Genomic DNA, 18389 nt, shown 5'->3' with positions numbered 1-18389 from the left:
GACATTAATTGTTGTAAATACAATGTCCTTATGCCTCATATTAACAGGCTAACTCAGCATAACACCACAGATGTAATTAGATTGCATAAATTACACCATAATGTATAATGATGTGACTATAGGCCTAGTACTATCAATACTATATTCCTTCTGACATTACCACAGGTCTAAAACTCACAATCCTCTATTGAGCTTATTGTTTACACTAAAATGTTTATTATAAACCAAACAACCACACTGTCCCAACGCTGACCTCACTGCTGACCTTATGCTTAACCTTCATTTTAAATGGAGACAAATGTATATTTCTGTGATGGTGAATTTTTAAAAAATAAAGAGGTTTTAGGCTGCGTGACCCGCCGTCCTCTAGTCCAGTGGTTCTCAACGTGGGGTGCAGGGACCACCAGGGGTCCTTGAGGGGGTTCCAGGGGGTCCCCAGCAAATTGATGAATTGTTAAACTTCACTATTATTTAATTTCCAAGAAGATAACACAATTAGAGAATGTAGAAGAATGACCCTTTTGATCATAGTTTCACTTATCCCTCTACGTACAGCAAAGATAGTCATGGGATTCTGATCAAAATCATATCTAGCAATAAAAATATTGTCAGATTTGGTTCGGAGAGACACAATCTCATCAAATGGGGGTCCGTAGCCCTAATGTGGACTATATTAGGGGTCCCTGTTATGGAAAAGGTTGAGAATCACTGCTCTAGTCAGGTCGAGTCAGACACAGACAGGCTGTAACCAGTTGGCTTCATATTAACCTCCAGTCTGTCTGCATGGGCCTGCTGAGACACGTTCACTCAGCATCACTCTACAACCTCCACCACAGTAAGAGCGTTAGTTTGGCAGACGACTGACATAAACAGAGAGAAATAATGACAGTTTAATATAGTCTGTAATCAGGTTTTCCTCTTGGGAGCCGGCTGTGGAAACTGGTCCGGTGTTCCCCGTGGCTGTACTGAGCTCGGTGTTCCCAGTAAGTGGCTCGCTGCTGGTTTTGAACGCAGCCCAGCTGGTCTACTGCTACTTCACGTGTACGTCATTTCCGCTACAGAGCCTTCTCTGGGAGTTTTGTCCAAGATGGCGGCCGCGCAGTTAACGGATGAGGAGCTTTTCTCCGAGTTAAAGCGCTTTGGGTTCACTCCAGGCCCGGTCACCGAAAACACGCGTCCCGTGTATTTGAAGAAATTGAAGAAACTTCGCGAAGAGCAGCAGCAGCGGGGCTCCAGGCCGGGGAAAACCCGTAGCAGCGGCGGCATCAACAGCACCGCTGGCGGCGGCAACACGGCGGGAGCCAGGCCAGCCAGCCATGACGTCACGCACCTGAGCTCCAGCAGGAGACCGGGCCGGAAGTCCTCCGTCCTCGGCTTCAGCTCCGACGAGTCTGACGCTGAAACTCCACTGAAAAGAAGAGGCCTGAACCACAGCGACAGGAGAGACCGAGGCTCTGGGTTTCTACAGCAACCGCAGATTAGGCCTACAGGAACACCCAGCGCGGCTAGAAAGAGTCACGGAGGAGCTGGGAGTACCGCGAACAGTAACAACTCCTCCCCGGGTCCGGACGGACATAGAAGCGGCTCTCTGGGCTGGGGGGATCGGGCCAAATCCAGCCCCGAGGCGGGGGGGAGGGGTTACGAGGAGCCGGGGGAGGAGGACGAAGATGAGGGGGAAGCAGAGAAGGACTCTCGGTCTCTAAATGGTAGCAGGGCGTCTTACTTGAACACTAGTAAGCTAGCCGGGGATTACTCAGACTCGGATGAGGAGGAGGACGGAGGCCTGTCTGCCTTAGACCGACAGCGGGACCGGCTGGCGTCCAGACGGAGCCACCCGAAAACCGCGTCCCCTCCCCACAGAGTCGGCCGCGGTTCGGAGACGGGAGGTGCAGTCAGAGCAGATGACCCGCCAGGGAGTCTAGACATGGTGGGGGACCGGGGGGAGGGGGAGGAGAACGGGAGGAAGAGAGGAGAATCGGCCCTGTCAGGCGGCCTGCTGAGCCGCAGCTTCCCCAGGAGGTCCATCTACGTGTCCCTCGCCGGGGACCACGGCGGAGAGGCCGGCCACAAAAACCACGTCGACGGCGAAGAGGGAGCCTCCTCCAGCAGCAGCACGAGTAGATTCAGCATCGGTTTGAGACCCCGCTTCTCTAACTACAGCACCCTGTCCCAAACCTACCGGGCCAACCACTCCAACCACACCGGCCCCAACCATGCATACAGCCAGGCAGCGCTGAAGCAGAAGCTGTCCGTCCCGGAGGAAGAGCTGCTCCAGCAGTTCAAAAGGGAAGAGGTGTCCTCCTCCGGCGGCTTCAGCGCCCATTACCTGTCCATGTTCCTGCTGACGGCCGCCTGCCTCTTCTTCCTGCTCCTGGGCCTCATGTACCTGAGGATGAGGGGCTCTGGAGCCTCGGAGGTGGATGTAGTCAGTAAGTACATTACAGAAGGTAGCCTATATGTTAAGCTTGACTGTTTATTCCTACACAGTGTCAGTTATTTCAAAATACAAACATTTAGAAGGTGTTCTCACCGCCATCTTTAAAGGTTTGGACATTAAGAAAGCCTACCTGTAACACTGAAATGCATTTCTCTTGGTCATATCTCTTTCTGTAGTGATGTTACAGCCTGTTTGCTTTGAAAAAGCCATCCTAGTTGACATGTTGAAGCAAGTGTTGGCCCAATGCTTCCAAGCAGGGCTGAAGTTTACTAGTCTGTAAACAAGGACAGGTGATCAGGACCACATCTGGTGGCTGCATCCATGTGTCCTGCCCCGGGGCAAACCGCTAGACTACTGTTCAGAAGTCAACAAATAACAGTTATTCAGCTTTGCAGTCAGGTGGCCGAGTTTCACATTGACTGCAGACATCTAGACATCCAGGTCATAGATCAGCTAAACCCGTCTTGATTGTTTTGGTGAGGAGAACAGAGAGACGGGAGATGGGATGCTATGACCACACGCACAATCACAGCTGTGAGGGAGAATGAGTCTAAAGTTACAAACACTTATTTCTCTATCTGTCAAACAGGTTGGATGCACTTAATTGTTGACTTACAGGTATTAGTGTGTTGTAGTCTGCTAGTAGATGCCGTGTCACCAATGCAAATCATCATCGGTCTGGAATCTGCCTTCCAAATAAATGTAAAATCATGTAAAACACTAATGTAATTGTGCGCTCTTTACAGTGAACTGGCCATGCAAGGCTCCAGGTTAGAATCCCCAGGCCTTTCCTACTGCTAGACTATAGCATGTATGTGATTGAGTCGGGTTAGGCTCCTTGTCTTTTTGTCCAGTAAAACTGGGAGAGTAATACAGCTGAGTAACAAGTGTCATTTGGCTATTATGTATATTATTATTATTATTGGTCAAGTGGAGTAAAGACTGTCTCTATAAGTAAAGCAAATATAATTAGCCAGATTTAAATGGAGATGTCGAGTGTAAAGCTTTACACATCTCAATACACAATATTACATAATTATGTAATTTTTTTTACTGATGCCAATTCCAGTGTGATTGAGACGTCATTAAAGGAAAAACTCAACCCGAAACACTTTAACACTGTTGGCGATGAACCTTGCAATGTGACATCACGTTCCATATTTCAAGCGCAGCTACAATGGAGTTTGATAGCAAAAAAAATGTTTCCCGCTATCCAAAACATCAATCATAAGCATCAGGTTTTTGGTGTCAGTCAAAGAGCGAGGGCGTCTTTCTGGAGCCGCCATTTTGCACCGACGTTCAGTCATCATACAGGGGAGAAATCCATCGTAGAAGAGGCAGAGAGACTTACTTTTCCGCAGACGGTAGCCTCAATAGAGCAGAATGCAATACAGCCACAAGACATGTTGGCCCTGTTTAATTAGTCATATTACCAAGTACCAAGGGAAAGTCAAGGAGAGTGTGTAAAATGACTAATGGAACGGGACTGTTGTGTTTTGAGTAACATAGACACACCCCAACGTTCACCAGCAAGGTATCTAGCTACCTAATATTTATATGCTTATACGCCCCCAGCTTTGATTGAAAGCTGCAAGTTCACGCCCCTTCTCTGGGGGTTGTCGAAAGGCATTCTGGGAAACGTACGCTAACTGAAGTAGAAGTAGACGGGGCAGGTTAAGGGGAAAGTGGGTACATAGATTCCAAAACTCATCGCAGAATAACTCCTGGAATGCATCGAACATCACAGATTGACGGGATCTGACAGCGGTAGAAGATAAGGGGGGGGGGGTTTTCCTTTAAATGCATCACTCTGAGTTAACTAGCCTATATAAACAGGGTCTGGCCTAAAGGTTAGATTGGCGGACACGATTGATTTTCTTTACTGCTGTGATTATGGCCAAAATAGTCCGATGGCAGCGCTCCAAGGTGCCTAGCCGGGGTTGGTGAGGATCCAGAGGGGGCCGGGCTCCGTGTTCAGACACCGAGTCAAGTGTGGAGGTGATAGTCTGCGCTTACAGTCACATCCCACAATCCTCTCCTCTCCCCTCTACAGACCCCATCTTATTGTGAAAGACCCTGTTTTCCTTCTGCTGGCAGAGGACGGCGTATTCTAAAACCCAATGCTTTTTGTCAGGCCCGAGCCGAACGCGCCGTCGGTTTCCGTCTCCTGACTTCTGTATCTATTTCTCTTCCTTTGCAGTTAAGAACCACCCTTTTGGCAGCGACTTTGACAGCTCTTATGTAAGTAGATATTTTCCTATGACCTCCCTTTAGCTTTTGTCTACAGCAAAGTTGTGTAGCACAGGCGTCGGTTCAATATATAGAGCAAGACAGTGGTTTTGCATTTAAAAAAAAAAAAAAAAAAAAAAAAAAAGGTAAGTGCGCTGTGTACACTTTAGTTTCTGAAGGTCCTGAAATAAAGTCTTAAAGGAATAGTTCACCCAAAAATCACCCTCACCCCCTCATGCCAGTTGAAACACAGGTGAAGTTTGGTTTGTCCATATAACACACAGGGAGGTCGCCAGCACAACTCCATAGCAGCCTTCTCCAAAACAACTGAAGTCAGTGGGGACAGAATTTTCATTTTTGGGTGAACTATTCCTTTAAAATACCTTCAATTATATTACCTCAACTCAAGGCCCTTAAATGGTCTTGAACACAGTTAAATAAGACATTTTAAGGCCTAAACGCAGTTCTAGCCATCTCAGACTCGAGAGAGCTACATTCCGATTCTGTTTTTCGTCTTGTTTTTACATTCTATCTTTCATTCTAAGTTTGGAAATTAACTTGATAAAACCTTTTTTTTTCTTCCTTCAGAGCAAGAAGGAGAAGGACCTGATCCTCAAGCTCCTGCTCAACCTACACGACCACCTTGCCCACATCGCCGGTGGGTGTCCAGGCTCTGTACCGCATTCTGTTAGCGGTGGTATTTTTTTTTTTTTTTACCCTCAAACAGAGGCACTTCTCTCTCCCAGTGGGGAACCTCGGTCTTTGCAGATTGTGACGGTTTGATGTTGTGATTGCAGGCCAGCACGACTGTGGAGACCAGCAGCATCCGAACAGGAGTCTGTCCATGGAGGAGGCTGTGGCGTATTTGCAGGTACGCGCGCATTTTCCACATTTTCCTCTTTAGATCGGACGTTAACGCATTCCCACGCCGACCTGTTCAACAAAACCCCCACAGTTTAAATAATTAATAGTGTCAAAGTTGACTACTGCACACTTATATTCCATGGTTCACACTGGTCATGGAATTCCTGGAATATCATTGAATTTTGAGAGGTGTATTCCAGACAGGGAATTTGATAATTTCTCCGGCAAAGTCAAGGAATATCCAGAAGCACAGATTTGTTTCACGCATTCACTGCATTAGATGGTTTTCATCCAAACTGGAGTGGAAATTAGGGCTGCAACTAACGATTATTTCCATTGTCGATTAATCTGTCGATTATTTTCTCGATTAATCGATTAGTTGTTTGGTCTATAAAATGTCAGAAAATGGTGAAAAATGTGGATCAGTGTTTCCCAAAGCCCAAGATGACGTCCTCAAATGTCTTGTTTTGTCCACAACCCAAAGATATTCAGTTTACTGTCATAGAGGAGGAAAGAAACCAGAAAATATTCACATTTAAGAAGCTGGAATCAGAGAATTTTGACTTTATTTTTCTTCAAAAATTACTCAAACTGATTAATCGATTATCAAAATAGTTGGCGATTAATTTGATAGTTGACAACTAATCGAATAATCGTTGCAGCTCTAGTGGAAACCAGCATTAGCAAACCAGGAAGGAAGAACATTTTTAGGTCATGGAAAAGTCATGGAACTTTACACCAAAGCCACAGTGGGAACTGGATGTGTGTTTTTAATCCCCACAGCACCCATTTCTCTCTCTCCTCCTCAGGGTCAGAATCAGGAGTTTTCCGAGTTCATCCACACTTCTCTGGAGTGGATCGTCCGGACAGGCGAGGACGTTGGGATAAGGTACATTCAGCCATCACAGCAAATCGCATGTCCGCGTTCTAACCAGCAACACTGTGTGTGAACTTGATATCTTTTATTCACTGTGTGTGTGTGTGTCCAGGCTGACGGGGCTGGATGCCGATGATCCGGTGGCCGATGTGTCTGAGATCTCCCGGCTGGAGTCCACCCATCCCAAGATGTCCTTCATCTGCCGCTTCCGCCGAGCCTTCCTCACCGTCGTCAGCAGAGTCTTCCTCATCGCTGCAGGTCAGAGAACCAACCAAGACGAACCAGACTGCAGGAATTAGTCTATTTTTCTTACACCAAACGGCCGCCTACCTGGCAGAGCGGCCGGTAGAACAGGCACATTTACCAGCCACAGCTAAAATGATTCTATGCATGGAGGCTGGTTAGTCTTTGTTTCCCACTCTGGTTTATTTGAGATCAACTTTTAAGTGTAACATAACGGCATGTGTAGCTTGTGAGGAGGCTTGTGCAGCTGTAGAAGTGAGGTTAGGGGAAACTTTATTGATCCCAGTGGGGAAACTGCATTGTTGCAGCTGCAAATAGTACTAGAAGAAAAGGATATAAACAGTGATATGGAATATAAACAAGAATATAGCAAATGGGGATTACATACAGATACACAACTGGCAATTTCTGGCAGTTTTATTAATGGGAAGTACAGGGAAAGGTTAGGATTACAGCATTATTAGAGTCGAATAAGTGATTGAAGCAAGAAAGAAGAAAGAATGAATGCAGAATGTGTTCAGTTTAATTCAACTGGTGGAGCAACATAGACGGATGGTTTGTTAAACAAAATGCCTATCATGTTTTGGAGCACCATTCTCAACACTAGCCAACATTAGCTGGCCCGCTAATAATAAGAACAGTAATGGTAATAATACACTAAGCGCTAGATGTGGATGTCCACATGTAGCAAGCACCTAACGCTACGTGGCTGTGTCTGGTAGTTATGTTAACTAGCTGAGGTAACCGTAGCTAGGTTAGCCTAATTAGCTAGCAACATGCCTCTTAGCAGGCTGCCTGGATGTGATGTGGATGTCAAGACAAGTTTCATATTTACAGTAATGCCTACCATACACTAGAAGACTTTGAAAAGACTTTGAAAAGACTAAAGTCTGACACCCTCTCACATCCAGCTCACATCTAAAGACAATGTGTCATAAGTCACTGAGTTTTTAGTCACAGACCATAAGATTTTGCAAAGACTGCCTACCATACACTAGAAGACTTTGAAAAGACACACACACACACACACACACACACACACACACACACACATACACACACACATATGTATGAGAGAAAGGGAAAGAGGGAGCACTGCAGCCAGATTTATATGATTTGAAGCTAACAATCTTCAGCTGAAACGTACGGTTAGCTCGTAAGCTAATAGCAAACATTACAGTAGCTAACGTTAGCTTGCAAGTAGCCCCGTTCAGGACAGTGGTTAGCTAGCTAGCCATAGCATATATACTATCTACCTGCTGCTTTCTGTTTTGCTGCTGGAGAGAGCACAACTATTGGTTGTTGACAATGTTCACGTCATTGAACTTCACTATTTGCATGAGCCAAGACTAAAGACCTCCGATAATATTAAACATGTTTGATTTTATCGGAACGTGAAGACGAGAAAAAGACTGACTTAAGACAGCTGGGACTGAGTTTTCTGACCTTACACCAAACGGCCGAGATGACGGGAGCGCGCCACAACTCCAGCAAAACTCTCATGATTTTATTCCGATATTGGAAATTTGTCTGCGACAGTGACATCGCTTGAAAAGTCGTTTGGTGTAAGGTCGCCATAAGTTATTATTTGAAATGACCAAGAAAAGTGAGAAAACATACCATATCGAGTAAGTTTCACGAAGCTCTGTGTAGGCCTATAGCTGGTGTTGCAGGCAGTTCCAGATCATATGAACCTGGATGGGTCATATCGGAGCTCTTAGTTGCTGATTCCGATATGATGCAAAATGCAAATATTGGCCTATCTGATCCATCGGTCGACCTGTAGGTGTAGCAGTAGTAGTAATGGACCCTCAAACACAAACATGGCTGACGTACTTCCACAGGTTATAGATCGGTTCTCACCATTCGCAGCAATGCTAAAAAGCCAACTTTCTGTCGTCTCCGACTCGGTCTGTGATCACTTATTTTGTGTTTCAACATAGCGTATTGCACAATACAAGTGTTGTCTTTGATCTATCTTTCTGTTTCTGTTGTCAGATGACTGCAGGACTATAAAAAAGTGATTTGATCGAGGGTCACAAAATGCTAACAGCACCGATTACCGTTAAAATGATTACCTTTAGCCTCGGTAAGCTCAATCACTATTTTACAGTGCTGCAGTCGTCTGACAACAGAAACAGAAAGATATGTGAATAACACCTGTGTTGTGTTATATGCTATGTTGAAACATAAGCGAATAATAAGTGACCACAGATGGAATCCGAGGCAACAGAAAGTTGGCTTCTTAACATTGCTGGTAATGGTGAGAACCGATCTATAACCTGCTAAGACGAAGCAGAAGTATGTCAGCCATGTGTGAAAAGGGTCTATAGAGGATCTTATTTCTGTTGTTGTTTGACCTCTAACCAAGTGCTGTTTGTGTCCCGGTCCAGTGGTGGGCTGTGTGTGGGGTCTGGTCTACTACATGAAGTACCGCTGGAGGAGGGACGAGGAGGAGACCAGGCAGATGTACGACATGGTGGAGAGGATCATCGGTACGGCCATTTCTGTTTACCATATTATTTTATATTTTCTTAAACACTGCTGGACGGTGCTCCGATTATTTTGTTTTATACGCAGCACCAACTGGACTACTGACCCGGGATCTTAGATTTATTCGGCTTTTATTGGAGGATTCAGCACTCACTTGGAGCTAAAGAGCCGAATAGAGGCTATCTGAAAAAGTCTTAAATTTAAAAACCTTAAAATATACTGTGTTGTTGTTCAGATGTTCTGAGGAGCCACAGCGAGGCCTGCCAGGAGAACCAGGATCTGCAGCCCTACCTGCCCATCCCCCACGTCCGAGACTCCCTGGTCCAGCCTCAGGACCGGTCAGTACCGACACCACCAGCCGGACAGATCACACAGCAAACCTTTATCATTTATTATAAGACTTGGAACAGATTTTGAAAGAAAGTTTGTGTGAAGCAGGGCCTGAAATTGTGAAACCCCCGTCATGCACCAAGTAGCATTTTAATGCCTTGGTTATATTAACTTCTGTTGCACTTCATGATGAATCACAGACTTTATCCACCATATAAGTGAATTTTTAAGTAACACACAGTACCTGATTCTATACATGAAATAGCAGTGAAAACGGGTCTACGAAAAAATATGTAGTAATTACTTTGGCCTGGTAAAATTTTTAGTTTGCCAGTCCTTGATGAAAAGTAAATTTTGGACACTGGTATGAAGTTGGTATTGTATTGTTTTTACCATCAAAGATAAATTCAGGTCAGTCAATCAGGATGAGATACTTCACTCCTTTGTAGCTGTACACTATCAAACTGCATCACTCCTCTATAAATGTAGTTTACATACACTGGTCATTAATGAATAAGCTGATTATTAACTAGGTCTAGAGGTTATGGTGGGACACAATCTGTCCTTCCTCCTGGTTGAAGTGGAGAGGATGTCTCAGTTTCGCTGTCGTTTTTACAGAAAGAAAATGAAGAAGGTGTGGGACCGGGCCGTGAGCTTCCTCTCGGCCAACGAGTCCAGGATCCGAACGGAGTCCCAGCGGATCGGCGGAGCGGACTTCCTGGTCTGGAGGTGGATTCAGCCTTCGCTCAGCTGCGACAAGATCTCCCTGATGCCCTCCAAAGTCTGGCAGGGAAAAGGTAACATACACTTACCATGGCCACCAGCTACCAGCCAGATGATGTCAGTTCAGACTGTGGCTGGGAAGGTTTCTGAACTCTCCCAGGCACTTTGTCGCAAAATCAAACACTGGAAAAAATATATATATGATCTCTATTTTGTCCCAGGCTCCAGTGTAGTTGATTCTCACTACAGTCCATTACATATTTAATTGCATTGCTATGATTAGTGGTTCAAACCCATAGGCCTGAAGGGGACGCTATGATTATAGGTCCAAATTCAAGACTTTGTAAAGGCCTAACTCCGGTTGGATAGATTTACATTCCTGTATTTGCTCCACAAATTTGCCAATTGGATCACCAAAGTCCGCAGTGATTTATATTTTTGCCGATTAGCATTTTTCCCTTTTAAAATTTTTTACTCGTAACGGCCAAACTTTGGTATATAGCCAAAGATATAGCTTGTAACCATTTTCCACCAAGATCAGATAAACAATATGGCCGCCAGCAAGCAATGAACTTAACCATGGGCATGGCCCAACACCAAACCAGTCACTGATTGTTCCAACCAGCACAAAACTTGGTACACCTTTTCAGCAAAGGTCGTTAAGGATGTCTGCAACAGCATTCCAATATTATCCTATTAGGGGGCATCACAAATGCCATTAAATTGTATCTCCTAATCTGGTAAATGGAGTAAGTTTGGTTGTGGTGGGAGCCTGGCCAATGCAATAATAGCATATAACTCATTTTGGGCTTAAAAGTCAGGGTTTGAAACACATTTAGATTTGAATTCCCATAACATCCATTTCACTACAGGAAGTGTAACACACCTCTCTAACTTGAAAACTGTGAGCTGTGTATGGAGTGTCGTCTGGACACAGTCGGTTGGGATGACAGATTCAGACTATGGTGTGTTCACGTCAAAGCATGTTCTTCTTAGGAGTGAGAACGTAATCTGAATCAGCTATAGGAAACAAAACACAAGGTTTTATGGGTATAAGGAAACAGATTAATAGCCAGTAGGGTTGGGCGGTTGGATCAATACGTCCGGTATCAGGGTCCGGGGATAGCCTGAATCCAAACCGCAGTCTGGACTGATGCTCATATTCAGCAATTTCTTCCTGGCTTGTAATTGGTCAATGTGAACCTAAATGAATCAAATTAAAAAAAATGCAACAAAGTCAACTTTTCCATTTTGGTTTCGGATCAAAGAAAACTGTCAGCGTGATTGCACCTTCATTCACTCTCCATAACTCGACCGTACTGAATCAACTTTGTGTGAACTGTGTCTTCTTCATGATCATTGGTTCACGTGGGTTTTGTCTGTCCTTTTCCAGCGTTCCCTCTAGACCGGAGGAACTCGCCTCCCAACAGCCTAACGCCATGTCTGAAGATCAGAAACATGTTTGATCCAGTCATGTGAGTACCTGCTGTCTGCTTCTTTTTTTGAGTAGAGATGCTTTCCTGGGGTTTCTTGGTCTCACCTGCACAAATTGTATTTATTCCTCTTTTCTCTGTGTTATCATCTATATATATATTTATATACCGTAAACGTTCAATTAAAAGCCGAGTCCCAATTAAAAGCCGAGTCCCTTTTACTGGCCGGGTGTGGCTACACGTTTTGACAAATAAAGGCCGGTCTCAATTAGAAGCCGGTTGCCATTGACGCTGGGAAGCAGTTTATTTTGTTTTTTACTCGCATTCAAACGTCAGTCACATTTGTTGATCGCCATGGCGGCACAGAGAAAAAAGAACGACCTGAAATTCAAGCTGTCAGTTGTCAAATTTGATGAACAAAACTCAGGAGAAGCAGCAGAAAATAACGTTTTATTTCTCTGATTCACCGGCTTTCTCGCTACCACCGCTCCCTCTCTTCATTCACTTTCTAGCTCGCTCGACCACCGCTTCTCTCTCTTTCTCTCTCTCTCTCTCTCTTTCTCTCTCAGCGCTGTCTCTCGGAGCGAGATCAAATGAACGATTCGTAATTGATATTCATACTGGTTTAAATAAACAATTTGATTAGTATTTCCCATCTTTGCTGAGCAAGAGTTTTGTGCGAAAGGAATTAAAGGCCTGTCCCAAATATAGGCCGGTTGAGTGTTTGAAGCAAATAAAAACCCAGGCTATTAATTGAAGTTTTACGGTATGCAAATAAATGAACTAAACTTAAGGTAAATGGCCAGACCGTCAAAGTGACCTATGTATGTATGTATGTGTGTGTGTGTGTATGTGTGTGTGTTTTCAGGGAGGTTGGGGAGAACTGGGACCTGGCCATCCATGAGGCCATCCTGGAGAAGTGCAGCGACAACGACGGCATCGTCCACATCGCTGTCGACAAGAACTCGCGTGAGGTACGCATCATCATCATCATCATCATCATCATCATCATCATCATCATCGGCGGATAATAACTCGCTGATTTCATATCCATAATCCTCGCTTTTACACTTGAGAACACGTTAATGTCACGGCGATATCACAGCTGAAGAGACTGATGTGCTTCCTGCTCTCTCTCTCTCTCTCTCTCCACAGGGCTGCGTCTATGTGAAGTGTCTCTCTGCAGAGCACTCAGGGAAAGCCTTCAAGGCACTTCATGGCTCCTGGTTTGATGGTAAATGAGACGCTTGATGACATTTGCAAATTACACCACATCAACATCAGTCTGATATCTGTCCTTCCAGAGGCTTAAAGAGGCATTAAGTAATCTATGACTTGTAGCACTCTATCGGCCACCGAGGAATTGCAACACAGACTACGTTTACATGGACTGCAATAATCCGACTTTGACCCTATTCTAAATAAGACAATATTTCGATTAAGGTGTTTACATGAGTTGCTTATAGAATATTCCATTCATATTCCCGTTTACATGCTACAGAGCAGAGTCCGATTAATGACTGAAGACGCACACCCACATTACGTCCCTACGTCCTACGTCCGAGCCGTTATTTTTTGGAAACTAGAGCAGTGGTTCTCAACGTGGGGTCCGGGGACCACCACGGGGTCCTCGAGGGAATTCCAGGGGGTCCCCAGCAAACTGATGAATTGTTAAAACGTCATCATATTTAATTGACAAGAAGTTAAAACAATTAGAGAATGTAGAAGAATGACTGTTTTGGTCATAGTTTCACTGTTATCTCTCTACCTGCAATACAGATAGTCATGGAATTCTGGACAAATTTTCAGATTTGGGTCTGAGACACAAAATCTCATCAAATGGGGGTCCGTGGCCCCAATGTGGACTAAGTTAGGGGTCCTTCATATGAAAAAGGTTGAGAATCACTGAACTAGAGCATGCGTCGTCAAGCAGTTGGATTGCCGTAGGTGTCGCAAAATGCTGCGAAAACTCCGACAGGACGTCATAGTGTGATTAAGTTGTATACGTGTCTATAACGCACTTCGATAATGCGACTAAAATCGGAATACTCCACATGTCTTAAATCGACTACTGCTTACTCTGATTATGACCTTATTCAGGTTAAGGTAATCAGAAAATGCTGTTTACATGGCAGTTACTTATTCAGAGTATTGTCTTAATCGGGTTAATATCGGAATATTGCAGTCCATGTAAACGTGCTCATTGACAGTCACATTTTCACAGTGTAGAAGAGCTATCCCTTCTTCCACTTCTTCTGTGTTATATTCTAATAATGCTAATACTGTGGCATTCATACCAAGGTTATTATATTTTTGCATTTTTCATTAGTTTTTATTTTTTGAAATCATTTTGTTTTCAATTTCAGTTTAGTTTTAATTCGTTTTTAAAGTGGGTTTTGAAAAGGCTTAGTTTTAGTTTAGTTTTTCTTAGTTTCACTGTTAGTTTTAGTCTTTTTTTGTAATATAATATTCAAAAAGGTAAAAAAAAAAATAGAAAAAAAAAATAATTGGAAGATAGATTTCATATCCACCCAAAATACTAGGCTTATGTATAAAATAAATTGACAAAGACAAAAACTAAAGACATTTTCTCTATAATTTTAGTCTATTTTAGTTAGTTTTGTAAACACACAATACAGTTTCAGTTATCGTTTTTTTGTAAAGCCTCGTTTTTATTTTTATTTCAGTTCACGAAAATATTTTTTCACACCTAGTTTTCGTTATTTTGTTAGTTTTCGTTAACGATAATAACCTTGCTTCATACCTGCCGTGTTGTTGTTATTGGTCCTGAATCTTAAAAAAAAGCTCATCGGACTGAAAAAATTTGAAGTTCTTGAGCACCTCCTTAAAGAATGTGCATGTTGAAAAAAAAAAAAACACGGTGGCAGTTTGTCAGTTATGGACTTGTGGTTTTTTTCCGCGCGGCAGGTAAACTGGTGACGGTGAAGTACCTGCGCCTGGACCGGTACCACCAGCGGTTCCCTCAGGCCCAGGGCTGCAGCACGCCCCTGAAGGCCTCCAGCTCCAACATGAACACCATCAGCCCCACCAACGCCACGCCCCGCCTGCAGCACCGCAGCTCAGTCAACTCCCTGGGCTTCTCCTGAGAAGAACTCCCCTCCCCCCCTCCTCCTCCTCCTCCTCCTCCTCCCCAGCATTAACATTAACACGAGCCTCCATGCCCTCCTCCTCCTCCTCCTCCTCCTACCACCCAGCATCGCACCACCAGTCTGCCGCTCCTCCTCCCAGACCTCCTGGTTTTTTTTTTAACGGGAGCCGTTTCGGGGGGGAAGCTGAAAGACTCCCAATTCCTCTTCACGGATGGGGAGCGCCGGCATTGGACTTTTCTGACCTGTGGTGTGTGTGTTTTTTTTCGGGTTTCGTTTTGTTCTTCTTCTTCTTCTTTTTTTTTTTAAAAAGTCAGTTATTTCGGAAAGCTGGAAGTCTCGGACGGGCTGAGGGACGCTGGAGCTTTGCATGAGGAAGCTGTTCCACGGTGCAGCGGACACTATATCTTCGTTTTCTTACGTCTTTGTATTACAAATGTTACGGATATAACAAGGAAACAAAAAGTCCTAATGACATATTTAAAAGATATGCGCGACAAGAGAGACTCCTTGAACCCTCCCTCCCTCCTTTTTTTTTTTTTTTTTTTTTTTGTTTTTAAATAATAAAATCGGTCCCATGATGAAATGGAATACATGGAAATAGCTGCATGTACCGGTGAAAGTATGCCTCTATTTAAGCTTTGAATTATAACATATAATGTGGATGTTAATTTCCTGGAGATGTTTGAGGTGAAGTACTCCCTGTTATGTAGTTGTTTCTTTTTTTTTTTTTTTTTTGTATTGTTTTTTTTTTTAAGTCAAGCGAGGAAGGCATGCACAAACACTTAGACGGGGTGCTGTAAATACATGTGAATGGTGGCGGTAGCTTTGTCGACTCATCTGTATTAAAAGCAAAACCATAAGCTCTCATTTTTCTTGCTGCTCAATACTCCGAACTGACTGCATCTGTATCCAGAGGCAAAAGCTTACCAAGAGGGGTTCGACACCAGAGATACAAAGACGATAGTTCTAGCTTGTAGAGAAAGGGCAACAATGCGGAAGTTCACTCAGCCATAGTATTTCTGGCTTGCTTTTTAATGTATTCCATATATGGCCTTTTTCTCCCCCCCCCCCTTCTTTAAGAATCACCTCTCCGATTTATATTCCAATGTATTCCCATGTTATATTATTATTTAATATGTTTACTATTTACCTCTTTCTTCCATCCACGCGGACATCCTTTGCTGGAAGCGTCGGATAAATTTTGTGCACATAAATATCGATGTTTCCAGAAAATGAATTTGGAGTTCCAAAACATCCATCTGGTGGAGCGGCGGCGCATAATGGTTCTGCGGTCCCTCCAGCATTGTTGTCTATGTGTTAGTGTACATGATCAACAGTTCCAGAAGAGCACATAGACTTCAGCTTTTTATGTCGGGCTCATATTCCGTGGTCATTTCACTTTTTTAAAACAGACATTTCCTGCCATGTTGAAAATTGACTTTAGTGGTTTAATTTAATTGTCATTAGTGGGTTTTTTTTTTTCATCGTATCCAGCCATGTTCCTAAATCTAGACGTGATGTCATGTCCTATTTTTTTTTCCCTCTTGGATTGAGTGTTATTCAGAAAGAAAGGACGCAACCGACCGTTTTCTAAACGTAACGGGGAGTATTGTGAGGATGAATAAGCTGATCTTATTTGTAACGTTCAACTCCAAGTATTCCAGCCCCTGCAAGGAGACTGTACTAAATGTATGGATGACTGATTGCTTGTGTGGTTTTGATAGGGCCCATGTATTCAGAAAAAAACGCTAAAGATCAAAGAGTTGCCAGACACCATTTTGATTTATTTTTATTTTTATTTTTACTTTTTGGAAATGCAGTGTATTGAAAGTTGGATTCAGTATTTGCAGTGGAAAATTGTACAAACGATGCACATTTAAAAATGTTCTAAACCTGGTGCAAACTTTTTTGCAGCAGACAACCTATTTGTGCCTTAACTTTGTGCTTTTTTTAAAAAATGACTGGCACTGCATCGCTGGAGAATGTATTGGGTTAATAAAATGTTGAAACCGATACAATCGTTTAAAGGGCAAGTAAGGTAATTTTGTTAGAAAGTTTTCCCTTCAAATTGAGTCTTCTGTAGTGGTTTTCCTTTGATATCCAACCAGATGCTCCTCACATTTTATCAGCCAGGTTGATGTCCCACGTGATTTTAATATCGCTAGACATGTTACACGTATCCATTTGTCATGCGATTGTTTTTCTCCCACTCAAGGATCGACCTTACATCCACTTCAAACGATTGTCGGGATATGTAAATTAAAATAAAGTGAACACTTTGAGAATTAAGCCAGTTGTTTTTGCTGTACTTGAGTGCATCATGGTAATCTTTATATTTTTGTATGTCTCCAGCCTGATGTTGGTGCACCTGCAGCTTTTTTTTTTTTCTTTTCTTTTTTTTTTTTTATTTCTTAATGACTGTATTGAAGGTGAATGTAAATGTTGGTTTGGTGTGGTGGCACTTCTCCAGGGTGGTGCTTGAACTTCAGCTGCATCCTCATGGTTTCTTTTCCTCTGATGTATTTTATGTAAACACTGTACATTGATATAACTGTAATATGTAATATTATATGCAGCTTAATTTCCATTGCATTGTATTGTTTCAATTTACCAATATCCCTAACCTGCAAGCCAGAGGGGGGAGGTGTACAATAATCCAGACTTTAAAAAGATTCAGATGTTTTAATGTAATTTGTCACTTGTATTGTAAAAACGGCTCAAATTAAAGGTTTATTAGGGGTTTTTAATTGCGTCTTTTTTGCTTTTCTATGATGTGCACATCTAAGTTAGTTCTAGTTAGTTTTAGCTTGTAAGCTAACAAACCAAAACAGCCATTGAGGCTGTTTTAGTTTGTTGGGTTATGTATGTTAAGGCTGTTGTTAGGCTACATCGGCCTATGTTGAGGTTGTTGTTTTAGTTTGTTAGCTTACATCAGTCTGTGTTGAGGTTGTTTTTTTAGTTTGTTAGCTTACATCAGTCTATGAGGCTGTTGTTTTGGTTTGTTAGCCTACAGTAGTCTGTCGAGGCTGTTGTTTTAGTTTGTTAGGTTACAGTAGTCTTTGTTGAAGCTGTTGTATTAGTTTGTTAGGTTACATCAGTCTATGTTGAGGCTGTTGTTTTAGTTTGTTAGGTTACATCAGTCTATGTTGAGGCTGTTGTTTTGGTTTGTTAGGTTACAGTAGCCTGTGTTGAGGCTGTTGTTTTGGTTTGTTAGGTTACAGTAGCCTGTGTTGAGGCTGTTGTTTTGGTTTGTTAGGTTACAGTAGCCTGTGTTGAGGCTGTTGTTTTGGTTTGTTAGGTTACAGTAGTCTGTGTTGAGGCTGTTGTTTTGGTTTGTTAGGTTACAGTAGCCTGTGTTGAGGCTGTTTTAGTTTGCCAGGTTACATCAGTTACAGTAGTCGTTGAGGCTGTTGTTTCAGTTTGTTAGATTACATCAGTATGTTGAGGCTGTTTTAGTTTGTTAGGTTACATCAGTATGTTGAGGCTGTTTTAGTTGATGTTACATCAGTCAATGTTGAGGCTGTTTGAGTTTTTTGTGTTGCATCAGACTGTGCTGAAGCTGCTGTTTTAATCGTTATATCATTCCATGTCAATGCTGTTGTTTCAGTTTGTTAGTTTATATCTTACAGTCAATGAGTTAAACCAGTCTA

At 43.1% G+C, this 18389-nt stretch overlaps 1 protein-coding gene across 1 annotated transcript; it reads left to right on the top strand.

Moving 5' to 3' along the window:
- Positions 1–1087: 1087 nt before the first annotated feature.
- On the top strand, positions 1088–17473 carry lemd3 (LEM domain containing 3). Its single transcript, XM_071514811.1, has 13 exons — positions 1088–2429; positions 4638–4678; positions 5255–5324; positions 5464–5537; positions 6340–6419; positions 6520–6665; positions 9044–9145; positions 9379–9481; positions 10092–10270; positions 11590–11671; positions 12498–12603; positions 12785–12863; positions 14558–17473. Exons 1-13 carry the CDS (start codon positions 1088–1090, stop codon positions 14734–14736), a joined length of 2583 nt encoding a protein of 860 aa, XP_071370912.1. The 3' UTR covers positions 14737–17473.
- Positions 17474–18389: the final 916 nt, after the last annotated feature.

This window comes from Centroberyx affinis, unplaced genomic scaffold (assembly GCF_046629955.1).
Source record: "Centroberyx affinis isolate AG114_WGS23_722 - 3 ecotype Tasmania unplaced genomic scaffold, CSIRO-AGI_Caff_v1 ptg010090l_1, whole genome shotgun sequence".
Classification (NCBI taxonomy): domain Eukaryota; kingdom Metazoa; phylum Chordata; class Actinopteri; order Beryciformes; family Berycidae; genus Centroberyx; species Centroberyx affinis.
This window is presented reverse-complemented; position numbering and strand designations above follow the sequence as displayed.

Coding starts and splice junctions, on each gene's coding strand:
- lemd3 (XM_071514811.1), top strand. CDS start 1,088: ATGGCGGCCGCGCAGTTAACGGATGAGGAGCTTTTCTCCGAGTTAAAG. Junction 9,482..10,091: donor CTGGTCCAGCCTCAGGACCG/GTCAGTACCGAC, acceptor TCGTTTTTACAG/AAAGAAAATGAAGAAGGTGT. Junction 10,271..11,589: donor CAAAGTCTGGCAGGGAAAAG/GTAACATACACT, acceptor GTCCTTTTCCAG/CGTTCCCTCTAGACCGGAGG.